The sequence below is a fragment of the Peromyscus californicus genome, unplaced genomic scaffold (genome assembly GCF_007827085.1).
Source record: "Peromyscus californicus insignis strain IS unplaced genomic scaffold, ASM782708v3 Scaffold_6__1_contigs__length_162567912, whole genome shotgun sequence".
NCBI lineage: Eukaryota > Metazoa > Chordata > Mammalia > Rodentia > Cricetidae > Peromyscus > Peromyscus californicus.
Window position 1 is genome coordinate 105112454 of NW_026294584.1, and position 17895 is coordinate 105130348.

General features: G+C 44.4%; 1 protein-coding gene across 1 annotated transcript; it reads right to left on the minus strand.

Moving 5' to 3' along the window:
* Positions 1–1111: 1111 nt before the first annotated feature.
* Positions 1112–2044, minus strand: LOC128099721 (vomeronasal type-1 receptor 90-like). Its single transcript, XM_052721550.1, has one exon. It carries the CDS (start codon positions 2042–2044, stop codon positions 1112–1114), a length of 933 nt encoding a protein of 310 aa, XP_052577510.1.
* Positions 2045–17895: the final 15851 nt, after the last annotated feature.

Here is a 17895-nt window from a genome sequence, read left to right on the forward strand (position 1 = left end):
CTCTCAATCTCCCTCCTCCCACAGGAGCACTGGGTACAGACAGGCTCTCAATCTCCCTCCTCCCGTAGGAGCACTGGGTACAGACAGACTCTACTATGCCTGGCACTCAAGCTCAGGTTCTCACACTTGCATGGCAAGCGCTTTACCCATTGGACCAGCTTCCCAGCTTACTCTCAGAGAGAGACAAAGCCCCTCACTGACCCTGGGCCTCATCATTTGGCTAGGCTAGATTGTCAATGAGCTCTAGGGTCCCACCTGTCTGCCACTCAGTGCTGGGGTTACAAGAACTCTCATCTTGAGATCTCTATGAGTAAACTGAGGATGAGGGATGGGCAATGGAGGGTAGGGGATGGGGGATGAGAACATGAGGGAAAGGGATGGTTGATCTGGAACAGGAACGGAGTGGGAGAGCAATGAGATTCTATATCAACTATTTTTGTACACTTATGAACTTTTGATGGATGATATGCTAATTTGTGGCAATGCTTACATATTTAATTAGGTAAAATACAAAGTGTTGAGATGATTGACTTATCAAAAGGCACTATATACTTTAGCTTATTGATAAGTGCACCCTAAGCTGTTAAAGTATCACAGGTTTCCCCTAGTGACATCGAGCAGAAATGCACAGAATGATGTTTTACTTAAATATTCAGAGGTGTTGGTCATCCATATTTCAAAGGAAGCAGGTTTAACAAATCGTGAGTCATATATAAATGTATCCAGGAGCACATTGGCACTAGGCCAGCAATCACCATTCAGCAGCTAGCATGTTTGTAGTGGGTAGCCATTCCAGCTTTGAACTGAAAGTTCCAACCCCATTGAGGCTTTGGTAACTATCACGCCTACAAGGTGGGGCCAAGAGAAGACCCTGAAGACCCGAGATCCAGATGCGCCGTCGCTCTTGGTTCCTGGACCCTGGACGCTGGAGGTAGACCGAGCAGAGTTCTCCAGAGAACACTGCTGGACTGCGCTATGTCTTTCCCAGACCCTGCGACCTACCTATCCCTTCATTTGTAAGTTACACCACTAAATAAACCTCCCTTTTAACTACGTGGAGCGGCCTTAATAATTTCACCAATACATGTTGGTTCCTTAAGTTCCTCAATAGTTAAGCATTTCCTATGCCCTTGAATTCCAAGGATTTCAAAAAGTTAGTAATTCGGTTTTCAGTACAAATGAACAGCAAAGGGCTGATGGTGGCATAGCTATTGGAGACCATCATCTGAATACTGTGGCAGATTGGGTCCCTGTTGTGCATAAGTCTGGAGGCTGATATGATGCAGTCCAAACAGTACATCACCACAAAGAAGCTCATGAGCATCAGGATGGTGCAGGTGGCCCTTTGCTCTGGAGATGCTTTTGGAGAAAGGCTGGTGCTGTAAAGATGCTGGGACTGCTTCTTGTGCCTGCACAGGAGAACTACCATGTACCCACTGGAGAGTGCCATGAGACCTATAAAGGACACATCCCGAAATATCCTCAATATGAAAAATAAGTGCCTGCTGATATAGCTCATGGGTAAAATAATGCAGGATTCAGTGACAAATATGAGCCCATGTGAGGTGACATTGTAGTCAGCAACAGAGGAGAATGAGAAATGAGCACCACAGGATATGTAGAACCCCCACAGCACAAGAAGAGAACACAAGCTGTACTGTGGGGATTTATTTTTGAACTTTGCCAAACAGGAGCTTCTGGGGCTGAGGGTGACAGCCTGAAGGACACTCAGCAGGCAGGTAGCACAAAGAGAAAGGCCCCTTAAATACCTGTGCAAGTGGACAAGGGATTGACATGTGATGTTATCCCATGTATTCTGAGATGCAAAAATGTCAGGAGCTGTGAACCCCATGATCGTTAGCATGCCAAGGTGGATGAGGGCCAAGAGACTTATGAGCAGGTCAGTGATCCGGGGCCTGTGTTCAAGAAGAAACTCAAGGATATGGAAGAGGAGGAGGATGCTGTTGAATGAAATCCCAAGGCCTACTTCAGAGAAAAAAGTATTTTGTATGTCAACTCCATAGAGTCTGTTGATTCTTCTCATTGTATGGGACAAAGAACTAGAGTAAGTATCTGAGGAGAAAACCAAGACAAATTCTTCATTACAAACAGTAACGGTATCATTGGTACCCAACACTATTATCATTAGGAAAACTGAAGGACCCAGCCCGGTACCCACCTCAGTACTCAAATCTCCCTGAATCCCAATGCCTCATCATTTTCAGTCATGGCTGGATTACGTGCACATTGATGGGCTCCCTCCGTGCCTAGAGTTCCTGTGCACTAAATGTTCACATATTATAGAAATGCTTCTGTACTATTGCCTCATTTTGAGGTTAAATTTTAGGGGCATTGTGATACATGGTTTTGGTTTTTGTCATCTTGCCAGGTATCCTTTTACTAAAGCTTCATATGTTTTATTTCAAATGGAATGTGTTCTCATTTAGTTTCTGTTGCTGTGATTAAACAGCCTATCCAAAACAGCATAGGGAGGAAAGGGTTCCTTTGGCTTACACTTTCAGGTTACAGCATCATTAAGGGGCAGTGAAGTCAGAAACCCATAGCAGCTATTGAGGGAGGGGAGGCTGGAGATGGGGCTGGAGCAAGGGCTCAGAAGTTAGGAGCACTTGCTGCTCTTGCAGGGCAGTTGAGTTCAGTTCCAGCCCCTAAGTCAAGCAGCTCACAACCACCTGAAGCTCCAGCTCCAGGGATCTGATATCCTCTTCTGGCCTCCATGGCACCTGCACCCATGTGCATATAATGCATACACACAATTTAAAAATAAAAGTAAGTAAATCTTAATTTATACTAGAAATTTTGATGAAGATGTTTGAAGGAATCTTTCCTATAAAATACGTGTTGGAGCTGGAGTGATGGCTCAGTGACTAAGAACCCTGGCTGTCCTTGCAGAGGACTGGGTTTGATCCCTTATAAACACATGGAACCTCACCATTGTCTGGAACTCCAATCCCAGGGGATCTGACGTCCTCTTCTGGCTTCTATGGGCACTGCATGCATGTGGTACACAGACATAAATGCAGGCAAACCATGCATAAAGTAAGTTTTTTCAAAATTTAAAATACATGTTTATATGCCCTGTTTTGCCCTCTGTGAGCACTGCACACACACAGCACACTGACATACATGCAGGCAAAACACCCATACACTTAAAATAAGTTAATTAAAAAACAATTCAAGGTACATGTTTATGTTTTCATTCAGACTTCTTAAACAGGAAAAGCATGTTGCTGCAATTTTTCCAGTGGAAAAGGAAATTATCAGAAAGTTAAGGTTTGTAAGGCTAATGTCTCACAGCTCATGCTATGTCCTTGTACTTACAGACCCATAAGTTCCTCAGAGAAGATGGATGTGTTTACAGTTCACGAACAAGTGTACTTCTAAAGTTTCAGAACTAGGGCCGATACTTGGTGAAAACCTTGATATGTGGATTTTCATTCCATTTTAATTAGCATCAATTTATACTTAGATGCAGGGTACAGTTGTAGCATAGTTCAAGACATCCCTTTATCCTGGTCTGACTAAGTCAGGGTAATTCCCACCTTCTCAAACACTGCCGTTTCTCTGTGTTTGGAACCTTCAGCCCTTTGGATCCCTTTCAAACATACAAGCAGTTTTTGTGGACTACAGCTACGCTGCAGTGCTACAGGGCGTGAGCATCATGACCCTACACCAGCGCGCCATCTGTTCATGTCTAACATCTGTCCTGTCCCACGTTCTCTCTCTGGTCTTGACTGACCGCCGTTCTCTTTTCCCGCTCCTTTTGTGTAACCAGCTTTGTCACTTCCACACTGACTGAGAACAGAAAGTATCTGTCTGAACATGAGTTTATCTTCCCACAGTAATAGCATCAGCAACAGGACATTGTCTTCTCCAGCCACTGGTCCAGTGCACATGGGTTTGCTCCCATGAAAGGCACAGCACAGATGTCAATCAAAGGCGCTCATCTGTGTCCAGTCTTCAGTGGGCCATGGTTGATTACTAGGATACAGCCCCATCTCTTACTCTGTGACATTTATCTATCTATCTATCTATCTATCTATCTATCTATCTATCTATCTATCTATGGCATGCATCTATTTTAGTATATTTGTTTAATAAAAAGTAAATACTTTTTATTAAATATAGTAAATATTTTTATTTTTTATTAAATAAATTTTTATTAAATAAAATTTTTATTAAATAAAGTAAATATAGATAACATCTTGATTGTATATATTATACACTGATAATATCTTAGGAGTAATTCCGGGTCTGTATAATATAACCAATGTTTAAAAGCAATTCTAATATTGCCTCTACTCACATCGCTCTTGAGAAAACAGGCTCTCTGCAATTTTCCATATTTTAAACACACGGGATTTACAGACCAAGCAGAAGAAACCTCATACAGTACTAAGCTTCAGTGTCTTGTGAATCAAAGGTGCTGGCTGCTGTCATTTTCAGTGTGAAGTGGCTAACCGTCCTTGCATGCTTTAAGGGAAAGGGGTGCATGGGTGCTGTGAACTTACCATACTGACCATGATTTGTGGATTTATTTTAGAATCCTCCAAGTTAAAGTTATGGAGACAACAATGGAAAAAACTAGCCCTTTTTTCCAGAGTAAAGTTCAGACACACTCTGATGCCATTGTAGGCTCCAATTTGCCTTTCTCGATTTGGCACCAGAAAAACATCCCACTAGTCATCCCTTACAGACAACTGGATCAGCAATCCTGTCCCTCAAGTAAACGTGGCTCATTTGTGCAAATATCCTGGATCATTAAAAGAAAGGCATATGATGACTTCTGAGCCAATTCATCACTTAGAAAAAAAGACAATTTTTTTTCATTTTTATTTTATGTGTCTGTGTCATTTGCTTGATGGATTGCTGAACTGGCCCTTGCATAGCTACCACGTCCTGTGCTAAGACTGCATTTGACCCGTGGAGCAATCCCACTCTTCTGCCTTCGTGGCTCTGAACACAGGGAAGCAGACTGTGGGGACAGAGCACGAGTTTCTGAAATGTCTCATTTGAATAACCCACATCTGGGAATTTCGTGTACTGGCATTGTGTGTGTATGTGTGGTGGCGGGGGTTTGGGGGGGCACTATGCAGGCAGATTACTAAGCATGCCCAATATGGAAAAAGAAGCAGTAAGAAAAATCTGCACATTCATCACTGAGAGCCAGCAGTGAAGGCCAGACCTCAGGAGCAATGCAGCACTTCCCTTTATGTGGTTGGGTTTGGACTGCAGTTACATATGGCCTCCGCCCTGTCTATGCTGGTCTGCTTGGAAAAGTAGGGACACTAGGGAGACATGGCTGCACCATGTTGAAGGCAAAACAGGCACCAGCCAGGTGTAGATGCTCTGTGTAGACATGCAGTGAAGTAGCTGCTGTCCAGGACTGCCATGAACAAACACCCGGGAGGGTTCACTTTAATGGCTGGTATTGCAGTCCGAAAGACCAGCTTCCAGGCTGCTCCAGGGTTAGCAAGGAAAGTGCTGCAGAGCAGCAAAGGCTTCAGGAACGTTTTTTTTTATCTGAGGCTCTTAGGAAAGGAACAGACATGTTCCGATGGTAACTTTCTTAATTGTCGCGTTCGCTCTTCCTTCATCTGTCTATTTTCTCATGTTGGCTCCCCTTCCTCTTTCTTCTTACAGCTGTATATGCTCAACAGAAACCTTCAGGCAATATAAAAGTTACATTTGGGGGTCCCGTTACATTTCTTAAGTAAATGATAAGAAACCATGACTACGTAAACGTTTTGAACTAACTCCCTGCAGTTAGAGGGTAGCTGGTGAGGAAGCACTGAGTCTTCAGGCAAGGAAACCATAAATCTTTCAATTGAGACTTAATCCAGCATTCATGAGAAACCATTTGTCTTTTAGCTTAAGTCCATATTCTTCAGGATACTATGGCAACATCATGCTTAAATCTTAAAATGTACTTTTTGCCCTGTGTATAACTTTTCATTATCTAAGAACACCTGCAATCTTCATTAGGGTCTACAGAGTCAAGTTATTTTCTGTAGCCTTGGTTAGGCAGAATATATTTTCACAAATTGAGGTCAGGAATGGGTGCAAGGACTTAATCATTTGTCAGATAACAATAATTGGGCTGTCTCTATATTTACAACCTAGCCAGGCATCTCAACTGTGTGCCCTTGTGACAGCAAGGCACCTGGTCTTAATCTGAAGTTACTTCAAAGCATTAAATCAGCTAATGATATACCATTGTCTTGGAGCTGGGTGGATATAACTATTTCCTTATGTCAACCTGAGCTGTGAAATAAAACAGTTCTCAGGGACTTATAATTCCTGACTTGTGTAGAATTTCTTTGTATTCATGTTTATTCAACAAACTCTGTGTAAGCTAACATTATAGATACCAACTGGACAATAAGGAGTCATCTTCAGGCATAAATGCCCAATAAGTGGAATATATATTCTTGAGGAAAACACATTACCAATACAGGCTGTAGAAAAAAATCCCACAGCTCTTTAGGGAAAAATTGTAGTAACACATGAGAAAATTATAGACAGAAGCAAACAGTATTAAGTGTCTGTGGCTTCGTAATCCTTGCTTGAACAAGGTTCCTCCACCAGAGAGTTATTCGTCAGGTGTGTTGACACCTGAATATAAATTGTCATCTGCTATATTATGCCACGGCCCCTGACAGACTGGCAGCTAGGTCTGAAAACAGCTAAGAATTGTCCACTGAGTGTTGTGTATTGACAGGATTGTGAAGTTCAGCTTAGGGTCTCACCTGCAGTTGTAATATTTATAATAATCACTATTAAAAATTTTCTCCATAAAAGTCAGTAGAAAGAAAAGATATTTTTTAAATAGAGAAACAAGAAGCCATAGAGGAGTTCACCACTGTCTCCAGCCATCAACACTGGACCCTGACAGTGCTGTGGCACAATCTTATCACCCAGTGACGACTGGAAGAGGCTCGACTTTGGTGCTAAGCCCCTCTGACCTCCTTGCCAGCTTGTTCATTGACTCAGTGACAAAAGGAAGTGATCAGTTCCTCTCCATCTCTTCACAAAGATTCACGAAAGGATATATTTGGGGAAAAACCTGAAAACCAAGTAGAAACAGCAGGACAGGGTGGGGTTCAGTTGTCCAAAAAATTTCCTCAAACAAAATGATATTTGGATTTTGCTATTATCAGAAAAATTGTAAGGAATATTTATTCAATGAATAGAACACAGAGCAGATTAATGGACATAAGTATTGTCTCCTTTAGGACCATGTTCACTGTGTATTAATCAGTGTCCTGGAACCTTGTCATCACAGTGACTTAGGGGACAGTCCCCACCAGACAGAGCAAGGCTAAGGGCTGACATCACCAATGTGTAATTTGTGAAATTAAACAGAGAATTCAAAGGCTCTTAAGAAAATTCTAGGAGATAAAGTTCAGTGAGGAGCTCTTGGTGAGATGAAATTTGAACACACAACCCATTTCTTTCCAAAGGCTTTTAGAACTTTTAAGTATTCACACTATCAAAGTCAGTATATCAACAATCATTCCATTTGATGTACATAACAAACAGAAGCAAAATTATTTGTTTAAAATATGAAATTACACCATCACTTCCTCAAGAAGTTACATACAAATGAGCAATTCTTGAAAACTTCTAGAAATTATACCATCCGACATGTAGATGATAAAGTAAATTTGGTAATTTAGTTTAGAAAAATAATTCAAACATAAAATTAACTGGCATCCTATAAATAATAAGGTTATTTTAGGGGTTTAAAGAAATGAATATCCTAAGAAAAACATCCTCTTTGCTGTGCAGCCCACAGTTCCTGTGCCGAGGGGCTGTCAGAGCTCAGTGTCTCCGCTGCAGATGCTGAAAACCTCCCTGAGCCTCACTGCTCCTCCTCCCACAGCCTGCCTGGACCCAACCACCTTCTGATGCTACACTTGGGTGCAGAGCACTTACCCAGGGGGACGTGGCAGGGGAGGACTCTGTCTGAGGAGATCTGCACAGGCTTAGGTAGAGGGAGTCTTTAATGCATCTCTACTGTTTGTAATTTTAGTGTCTGTCGAAGGTGACAAGTTCCCACTGAGGAGCACAGAAATGTGGCATCCCAGCGGAGCATTTTACCTGGTGAGCTGACTCTACTCTGTCTTGGATAATAGCCATCTGGGAAGGGTTGAGCACAAACTTTTCTCTGAGCTCCCTTGCCACACCTGCTGGCTGGATCAGGTCACATCATGTAGTCAGCCTCAACTTGCTTATTTGCCCCTCAGACCAGATGAGTCCAAACTAGCCCTCTGCTCCATAATTCCTCTGCTTAACACTGAGATTCCCATGTCTTCCTTGAGCTTCCTTGTTTCTGAGAATGCCTACAGTGAGTGACAGGCTGCTTGTCCATGGTTCCTTAAAACACAGAGCACCCTGTTGTGGAATATTAGTTTAAGATGGGTAACATAAAAAAAAAAAAAAAAAAAAAGATGGGTAACATATGTTTATGCTGTGGAACATTTGTTTGATGATGCAAAGATGTGTTGCATTCTTTTATGTTGCATTTGTTTAACTCTGTAAAGCTGTGTTACTTTGCCTGTCTAAAACACCTGATGGTCTAATAAAGAGCTGAACGGCCAGTAGCTAGGCAGGAGAGAGAAATAGGTGGGGCTGCCAGGCAGAGAGAATAAATAAGAGAAGAAGAGCGATAAGAGGGAGGAGTAAGAAAAGGAGAAAGAGAGGAGGACGCCAGGGGTCAGCCACCCAGCCACACAGCCAGCCATGGAGTAAGAAGGAAAGAAAGGAATATAGACTAGAGAAAGGTAAAAGCCCAGAGGCAAAGGGTAGACAGGATAATTTAAGAAAATCTGGCAAGAATTAAGCCAAGCTAAGGCCAGGCATTCATAAGTAAGAATAAGTCTCTGTGTATTTATTTGGGAGCTGGGTGGCAGGCCCCCAAAGAGTAAAAAACAACAACAACAAACAACGACAAAAAACAACTACAGCACCCCGTTTCCAGGAAATCTTGGTTCTATGACTTCCAGGTTTCCAGCCTCATGTTTTCAGCTCTCAGTGAACATTAAAATGAATTTTAAAAAAGTACAGAAGTAAAGCAGGACTTGTGGAGTTTGGGACTGAGGTAATCCCAGGCAGCTTGAACAGAACAGTGGCTGTGGCTGAGACCAACCCTGAGCTGGATTCTTCTCCCCAGGGAGCTTGACTGGCCAGCTTCCTCCTCAGTGATGAAGGAGGAAGTCTTAACATGTGTTGTAACAGAAACAAAATGCAATCATACTTAGGTCCCCTACCGACTTTACATGCGGTAATATAAAGCTCCAGACAAAAATGGAGCCCAGAACCTGCAGTCAAAAGAGAGTCTCCTCAGCCGGGCGGTGGTGGCGCACGCCTTTAATCCCAGCACTCGGGAGGCAGAGCCAGGCGGATCTCTGTGAGTTCGAGGCCAGCCTGGTCTCCAAAGCGAGTTCCAGGAAAGGCGCAAAGCTACACAGAGAAACCCTGTCTCGAAAAACCAAAAAAAAAAAAAAAAAAAAAAAAAAAAAAAAAAAAAAAAAAAAAAAAAAGAGAGTCTCCTCATCCAGGCTTACCCACTCCTGTTCTGCGTCTCAGAGTTAAGAAGACAGCACTTTATAATAACTGCTCAACATGTCAGAGGTCTACACAGGAGCAAAGGATGGAAGATTTGCTATTTCCAGAGAGGACTGGCTACCCCAGGAACTAAACAGATAAAAATAAGCAAGTACTGTAACATCTACTGTCTACGATCCCACACAAGGCACCTGGTGGGAGTGGAGCCCTCAGAGGAAAGGCACAGCACACATAAACAGATGCTCAACTCATGTGGGGGGAGGGGGAGTTCAAGTGGTTCCATTTTAACGACATACCACAGGCAGAGTTCAGCTGGGGAGCAGGAAGCCCACAGGATGCAGAGCACTGGAAAACTGCATCCCATGCTCATCCTCTGTCCTGAGTGTACTGGGCTTCTGTCCTAGTCTCTTGCACAGGCCTTTGCCATCCAGTTGTCATCTTGTTCCCTGAAAGACTTCTGGAGCTGGTGTGGCAGAGGGGTTGGCCTGGCAGAGGAGGTGACCTTTGTCTCCCCTGCTTTATGAAGCCACTGTTCTCTGGAGGAAGACTCCTCATGGAGAGGGAAAGAGATACAGACACACATTCCAGATCCACCATGAGTTTGCTGTGTGAGTCCACCTTGCCGAATTTTCATTTCTCTGAATTTTTAAAAACTTTTTTTATTTTATGAGTGTTTTGCCTGCATGTATGTAAGTGCACTGCATACTCATTTGGTGTCCAATGAGGTCAAAAGCAGGTAGTGGATCCTCTGGACCTGGAGACATGGATGTTTGTGAGCCCCCAAAGGGGTGCTAAGAACCAAACCTGGGTTCCCCAAAAGAGTAGCCAGTGCTCTTAACTGCTGAGATTTATCTCCAGCCCCTGACATCCCAAGCATTTTTAAGGTAATTATTCACTGTGCATAGTATTTTGTGTTTCCATATAAATTCCGAATGTTTTTCCTATTTCTGTGAGATATATCTTTAGAATTTTCATAGAGATTGCATTGAACCCATGGATTGCATTTGATAGTATAGCTATTTTCACAATATTTTTTTTTTTTTTTTTTGGTTTTTCGAGACAGGGTTTCTCTGTGTAGCTTTGCGCCTGTCCTGGAACTCACTTGGTAGCCCAGGCTGGCCTCGAACTCACAGAGATCCGCCTGGCTCTGCCTCCCGAGTGCTGGGATTAAAGGCGTGCGCCACCACCGCCCGGCTTATTTTCACAATATTAATCCTGCCAGTCCAGGAGCATGCAGGAATCCCTTTTCTTTTTCTTGCATTTTCTTTATTCAGTATGTAAAACTTTTCATTGTGTTAAGTCTTTCACTACCTTGATTAGATTTACTCCAAGGTAAGTTATTTGTTTACTTATTCATTTACTTGAGGTTCTTGTGAATGGGATTGTTTCTTTCTCAACATGTTTATTATTGCTACACAGAAAACCTACACACACACACACACACACACACACACACACACACACACACACACACACACACACACACACACGTGTATCCTGCTACTTTGTAGTGATTTTTGTCACCAAAAAGGTTTTTTAGGGTCTCCTATGTACATAGAGGATCATGTCATCTGCAAATAGCTTGACTTTTCCATTTGTATCTCCATTATTTCATTCTCAAATCTTGCTATAGCTAAGACTTGAAGGGTTGTAGTAAATAAAAGTGGAGAAAGAGGCACCCTTTTCTCACTCTTGAACTTAGTGGAAATGCTTGGGTTTCCCCAATTTAGTATAACATTGACTATAGGTCTGACAACTATAGCAATTATTATATAAAGGTATGTTCATCTCTTCAGGTCTCTTTAGGGCTTCTATTAGGAAGAGTTTATAGACCTTCACAAAGGCCTTTTCTGTGTCTATTGAGATGATCCTGTCATTTCTCCCTTTGAGACCTATGTGCTGTACACAGATTCCTGGGCTCCACCGCTGTCCAGTAACTATGATATCCTGGGGAGTAGCTCTCAGACACTGATGTCTCCTAGAAACTAGGATGTAGCCACTAGTCTGAAGTTCTTGTTAATGGCCAGCAGTCCAGAATAGGGCAGGATGGATGTGAGGTCTGGCTCTGTTATGTACTGATGAGACTGAGAACACTGTCAGCCTCAGAGAACCTTTGTTGCTGGCTTGTCAAACTGGGAGGGAAGCGCTTACTTCCCAGAGTGTTGGGGAATTAAGGAAGTAGACTGTGTTCTGTACACAGTGAGTGCTTCCTAAGGAAGCCAAGGGAAGATAGGATTTGTGTATTCTCACCAGAGGACACCCTGAAGGAAGCGATGTGCTTGGTGGGCACCTCAAACAGACTTCTGAGAGTGAGTGTGAGTGTTGTCAAAGAAAGATGTAAGGAAGCAAATACCAGCTATTGTGAAGACAGAGCTATGCTGTGGCTTTTGACTGCAGGTAAACTACATTTCCCATCATTCTCTACAGGCTGAAGTAGCCATAATGGTTCTTGTCCTTGAGAATTCTGTGGAAGTCAACATTTGGTTTAACTTCCTTTCCCTCCCTGCCCTTGCAGAGCTGTGTTGAGTAAGAATGTGGAATAGAACCAGAGGATTCTGGTGCATGGTGGCTTGGTGTACACCATGGCAGCTCACACTGCCCACTTCAGGGATTATTCTTACAGGGCAAATCAATCAATCAATCAATCAATCAATCAATCAATCAATCAATCAATCTCAGTTTTAGCATCAATAACCCCGCCCCCCAAGTGAAAGGTTACCAGGCATTGGATTTCCGTATTGCCTTTTTTTCCGTCCTTTGTGCTCAGGTACTGGAAAAAGTCTAAGCCCAGAGGACCAGCAGCCTGTCTCACTAATTCCCTCCTTAGCTCTCTGAAGTGGGGATATTGGCACCACACCTGCCCAGCTCTCTCCCGAGCCCTATCCAGGCTGCTGTAACTCCTCAGAAGGTTCCCATGCAGAGAGAGTCTCTTTTACAGGTACCAGTGCCCAAGACCAAGATCCCTGGGCTTCTGTGGTTCTTCTGAGCACTCTATCTAGATTCCACAAACGCTGTTCAGGATGACATGGCTACGGAAAGGAACATGACAAGAGCTTGCCACTGTTGCTATAGCCCAGCAGCCACATACTGGGCATGGGTATGTTGGCTAATGTTGTTAATTTCATAAGACTCCCAAATCCACTAGTCTTGGATCAGAATTCAAAACCTGAGTTCTAGGCAGGTCTGGGACAAAGTTTCTTGACATACATGCTTCCTTCACCTACTCCAGGCTGCTAAGGAATTGCCCTGATAGGCTCGCGCACCTCCCACAATGCCCTGCGGCTCGGCTCGCGCGGCTTGGTGACGTACAGGGCCCTCGCTGCTCCATGGCGCAGGAAACCTGAGGGAGAGACGGAAAAGCAATGACGTCTCTGCGTCGCGCCCGAGAAGCCGGTGTCGCAGCGTGACGTGGACAGAGGATCCTGTTCTGCTCCGTCGGGTGACGTCGCATTGAGGCTCCCGGCCGAGAGGCGGGAGGTTTCCCGGCTTGCGCCCTGGAGGCGGTTTGTACTCCATCTCCTGCGGAGTTCTGGCGCCGCGGCCTCGGTTCGCCCGCCCGCCCGTCCGGCTCCTTCAAGTCCCGCAGAGGCCTGGGGAAGCGACGGCGTGGGAGAGTGCGGGGTCAGCACCCGCCAAGCTTTCCTTGGAACCTTGTACAGACTGTTTTTCTTGCGTCGGAAGTGACGTGTGTGTTAAAAAACATATTTTGGGGGGGGATGAATAAAGGAATAAAAAGTGTCTTGCACGTTCCCTTTCTCTCATAAGCCTACACACACTGTTGGATTGGGAAACACTGTTATCTAGAACACTTGCAGGGTTGACAGCCCTGTGCTAGGACTCCTTTTTGAATCCAACTCTTAGTTGCTCCTTATGCCTGGGACATAGCCATGTTAGAAGGCACAGGAAGAGGAGAAATTAAGGAGATAGATTTGAGATGGGAAGAGAGTAGTGGGTGGAGCAGGACGCTGCAGACAATCGAGGCCCAAGGGAGTACCCAGCTGACCTGTGGGGTGCGAAGTGCCATGGGGGACAGACTTAGTAAAGGATTCCCCTGCTGCTTCCAGGTCCTGACACTTGGGATTTTCTCACCTGTGGGAAATGCTTCCTGCTCCGTCCTGGAATGCGCTAGAATCTAGACTGTAGGAATCCTCCTCTTAGAATATGCTGAGGCCAGCCCTGTGCGAACCTGATAATGGAGCCGTTGTAAAAAGGGCTCACAAACTTCCTCGGCATCTGCAGCCTCGGTTCTGCACTTCATCTTCTTTCCCACGTCAACAAGGCTATCTATGGCACGAACTGTACACGCCCAGTAACAAGCTAGGGAAGGCCCCCATCTTAGCACCTCCTACAGCGGGTGCCAATCAAATCATGAGGGTGACCAGCCAAAGGTGGCAGACCGTTTGGAAGTGCACGTAACACACCCCAGGTGCTCTCTGGAATTCACCCTGGTACCTGACGGGTGAGTGATGGAGTACCCCACAACAGGAACATAAAAGCTGTCAACTTACAACCTGAGAGGTTTTTAACCATTAACACCTTTTCTGTGAACACCAAGTTCTTTTTTTATTGGAGGAAAACTGTCCACACAGAACATGGCTTAGTAAAAACCATGGCTTCTCACTTCAGGCCAGGACAGTGGGTTCAGCTTAAATTCCAGAGTTGAAAAGTGGTTGTCAGGAGAGAGAGGGGAGGAATCCCCAGGTGAGGTACCCATGTCCCCTTCAGGCCTTCCCTGGCTGTGGCTTTGGTGCCTTGTGGGTCTATGGGACTCAGCAGATCTTGCCAATATCTCAGGAACAGGAATGGACCCAGAGGACAGTAAGAGTGACAGATCCCTTTCACATCCCCGTGCCTGGTCAGCTGCAGCAGTTCACAGGTGTCCCTGTTGTGATAAACACCATGACCAGAAATATCTTGGGGAAAGTTCTTCCCCCCCCCCCCCCCCGCATCACAGCCCATCATTTGAGGGAAGCTAGGCCAGAACCCAAGGCAGTGATCTAAGCAGAAACTATGGAGGAACACTGCTTACTGCTTGCTTCTGATGGCTTACTGTGGGTCTCGACCCTTTCACAGGGCTCCCATATCAGCTATCCTGCATATCAAATATTTACATTTAGAATTTAGAATAGAATAGAAATAGAATAGAAAAATTACTGTTATGAAATAGCAATGAAAATAATTTTATGGTTGGGGGAACAGCACAACACAGGAAGGTTGAGAACCACTGTCTTAGTACCACCTGCTCAAGTGTGGCACCAGCCACATCACTAATTAATCAAGAAAATGTCCCACAGACTTGCCCACAAGCCAATGTGATGGAAGCTTGAGGTTCTCTCTTCCCATATGACTAGCTTGTGTCGTGTTGATGAAAACTAACCAGCAGAACAGTGCAGCACGCCTCGGTACACTGGGAGGGGACCTTGCAGGATGCTCTGAAGAGACACAAAGGCTGCTGGTTACTATCAATTATCAACTTGATACAGTCTAGACAGAGTGATCAAGGGAGTAGTCTCGGTAAGAAAGAGCTGAGAAGTCAGCAGTAGAAAGCTGTAGAAAGCCTTCCTCTGTGGTTTCTGCTTCGCTTCCTGCTTAGCTCCTGCCATGGCTTCCCTCACTAATGGGCTATAGCCTGTAAGTTGACACAAACTATCTCCTCTCCAAGTTGCTTTTGAGCATGGTGCTTTATCACAGCCACAGAAAAGCAGACCACTACAGGGGGTGACTTGAATGATGCTGGTGGGTCTTCGTTTGCTTCTCACAGACGATAATGCAGTCAGAAAAGATGTCTGAAGAATTAACACTCACCTTTACCATTGTAAGAAGTATTTCCATAAAACCTCCTTGGGATAAATACAAAAATGCATGCTAGAAGAACCTCTCAGTGTTCCATGTCAAAACTGAAAGCCAGGTGGAGCTCTGTGTGCAATGGTGGTGTACACATTTGTGTTTTGTTTTGTTCCCTTCTTTCTGGGTCAAGTATTAGAATATCTTGACAAAATATCCATTGTGGAAGGGAATGATCAAAAGAAACACTGGAAAATATAGGTGAGGAAATAATGACTGTGGAATAAAAAGACATTAAATGCTCTTATCATGGTGTGGTGTTGCATGCCTGTGATCCTCACACTTGGTGATGCTAAGACAGGAGTATTTCTGGAGGTGAGGCCAGTCTAGGCTACAGAATGGGATATTGTTCCCAAACAAGCATGAGCCCCATGCCTTTGGAGAGGCGAGAGAAGATTTCAGCACAGACAGGAAAGAAGAGAAGGTTCTTTTCAAAGGGGGAAGACAGTCGGGTCACAGGTCATAGGTGCTAGATGCCATTTCTCTCTGTCTACTGTCTTAGTTGCAGAAATTGTAACACTGCCACAAGATAGGGAGAGAGAAGCTGCGAGCAACTCTCCCCAGTTCTGGTCAGCCTGTCAATAAATCCATTTCCCTTTCCTTTGTGTGGCCTAATTTATGCAGAAAAACTAAAGCTATGACTGTGCTCACCTAGTAACAAATAGCATTTTTAAAATTGGAACCATTGGTTTCTCTTAAAAAAAAAAAGATACATGTATGAGTATTTTGCCTGCATGTGTGGCTATGTACCACATACACCCCTGGTACCAGCGGGGACCAGAAGAGGGCATAGGATCACCTGGAACTAGAGTTACAGACTGTTCTTTGCTGCCACATGGGTGCTGGGAATTGAATCTGGGCAGTCTGCAAGGGCAGCCATCACCTTAAGCTCTGAGCCATCAATCCAGCTCACCATTGGTACTTCAAGGTTGTGTTACTCTTTTTCGTCTCTGCGGAGTTTTAAGAGTTTCTTCCATTTTGAGTCCTCATTTTGTCCCTTAGTGATCAGTGAAGACACAGAGTGTGATAGCTGTTCTCTAAAATCTATTGGGATGTAAATTGCAGTCTAGTCAAATGTTTGTCTTAGAGAAAGTCCTGCAACTCCCTGAAAAAATATGCATTATCCCAGGTGTGCATAAAAGTCCCATCAGTGAGCTCCCACTGGTGCCTCATGGTGTTTAAGCACTCATGCTTGGCCCTTTATCTTTTGTCTCGTTGCCCTACATATTGTGGAGCACGTGTCCCCAGGATCTCACTATGGCTTTCCTTGGGCTCCCTGAACCTTGTGACTTCAGTTGAATGACCTCACACAGAGCATGGTGTAGAAGACAGCAGGAGTTTATTACAGAATGCCATGAGGCATTCTCATGGCAACAGTGAGCAAAGGCCAGAGTCCATCGTGGAGGAAATCTACTATCCAGAGACGAGAGCCAAGGAGCCCATTGCCAGGTTCTACATATTGAGGTAGGCTTTATACTTTCCCAAAGTCTCTGGAACAGAATGTTGGCCTGAGGGCTCTTTTCTGTTCATGGTGCTGACATGCCCACTTGTATTTTCTCTTAAGGAAGGGAGTCATAGTATGTCTTTGTTCCTTAGTGGATTACTTCCTTCTAGGTAGTTAGGGATCTATCACGATGACAGTGACTAGCAGTTCAGAAACACACGTCTCCATACAGGCCAGATGTGTCTGTAGCTGTGTCTAGTGAAGCCTCATCTTCTGGTAATTTTGAACCTCATCCTGAAACACGTCATTGCACAGCTTGGGTTCTAGAAGACTACAGGTGTGAGGAAATGAAGAAAGGACAGGTACACACACGTACAGAAAGGCTGGGTCTGGGTGGACTGGGCTCTCTGATGGAGAAGCCACAGCACCCCAGAAGCTCAGTGTGTTTATGATATTCAGTTGAACAAAGAAGTGGTGTTATTGCAGACATAAACAATGATGCAGATTATTGCATACAGCAGAACAAGGAGGCAGATGTAGCTAATCACAGCACGAGACATCTGTAGGGGAACAGTCTTCAGGCTGTAAACATCTTGGGGTAGAAGACTATGCTGGACATTTTCTGCACACACAACATTTCTACTTGGATCAGAGGAAGGCTTACCATCCCACTTAGCCTCATCCAGGGAGGGTTTTGCTCCTACCGTGGGTCTGAGGCATTGGACCTTGGCACAGCCAAGCAGTGTCAATCATTCACAATCACTGGCTTCCTACAGAACTATTTATTAGTCACATCTTTCTTGACCTCTAGGTAATGCTCCAGTTCATTTGGGCTAATGGCGTCATTATGATGGGAAAGGATGAGAGCAAGCAGCAGGCATGGTGACTGGAATAGGAAGCTGGGAAATCACACAAAGCAGAGAGTGAACTGGAAGTGGTAGGGGGATGTTAGTATAAATGGTCCTTAGCAGCCTTCTGCCTGTGACTGCCTCACCAACATCCTCTGGCTTTGCCTCTCT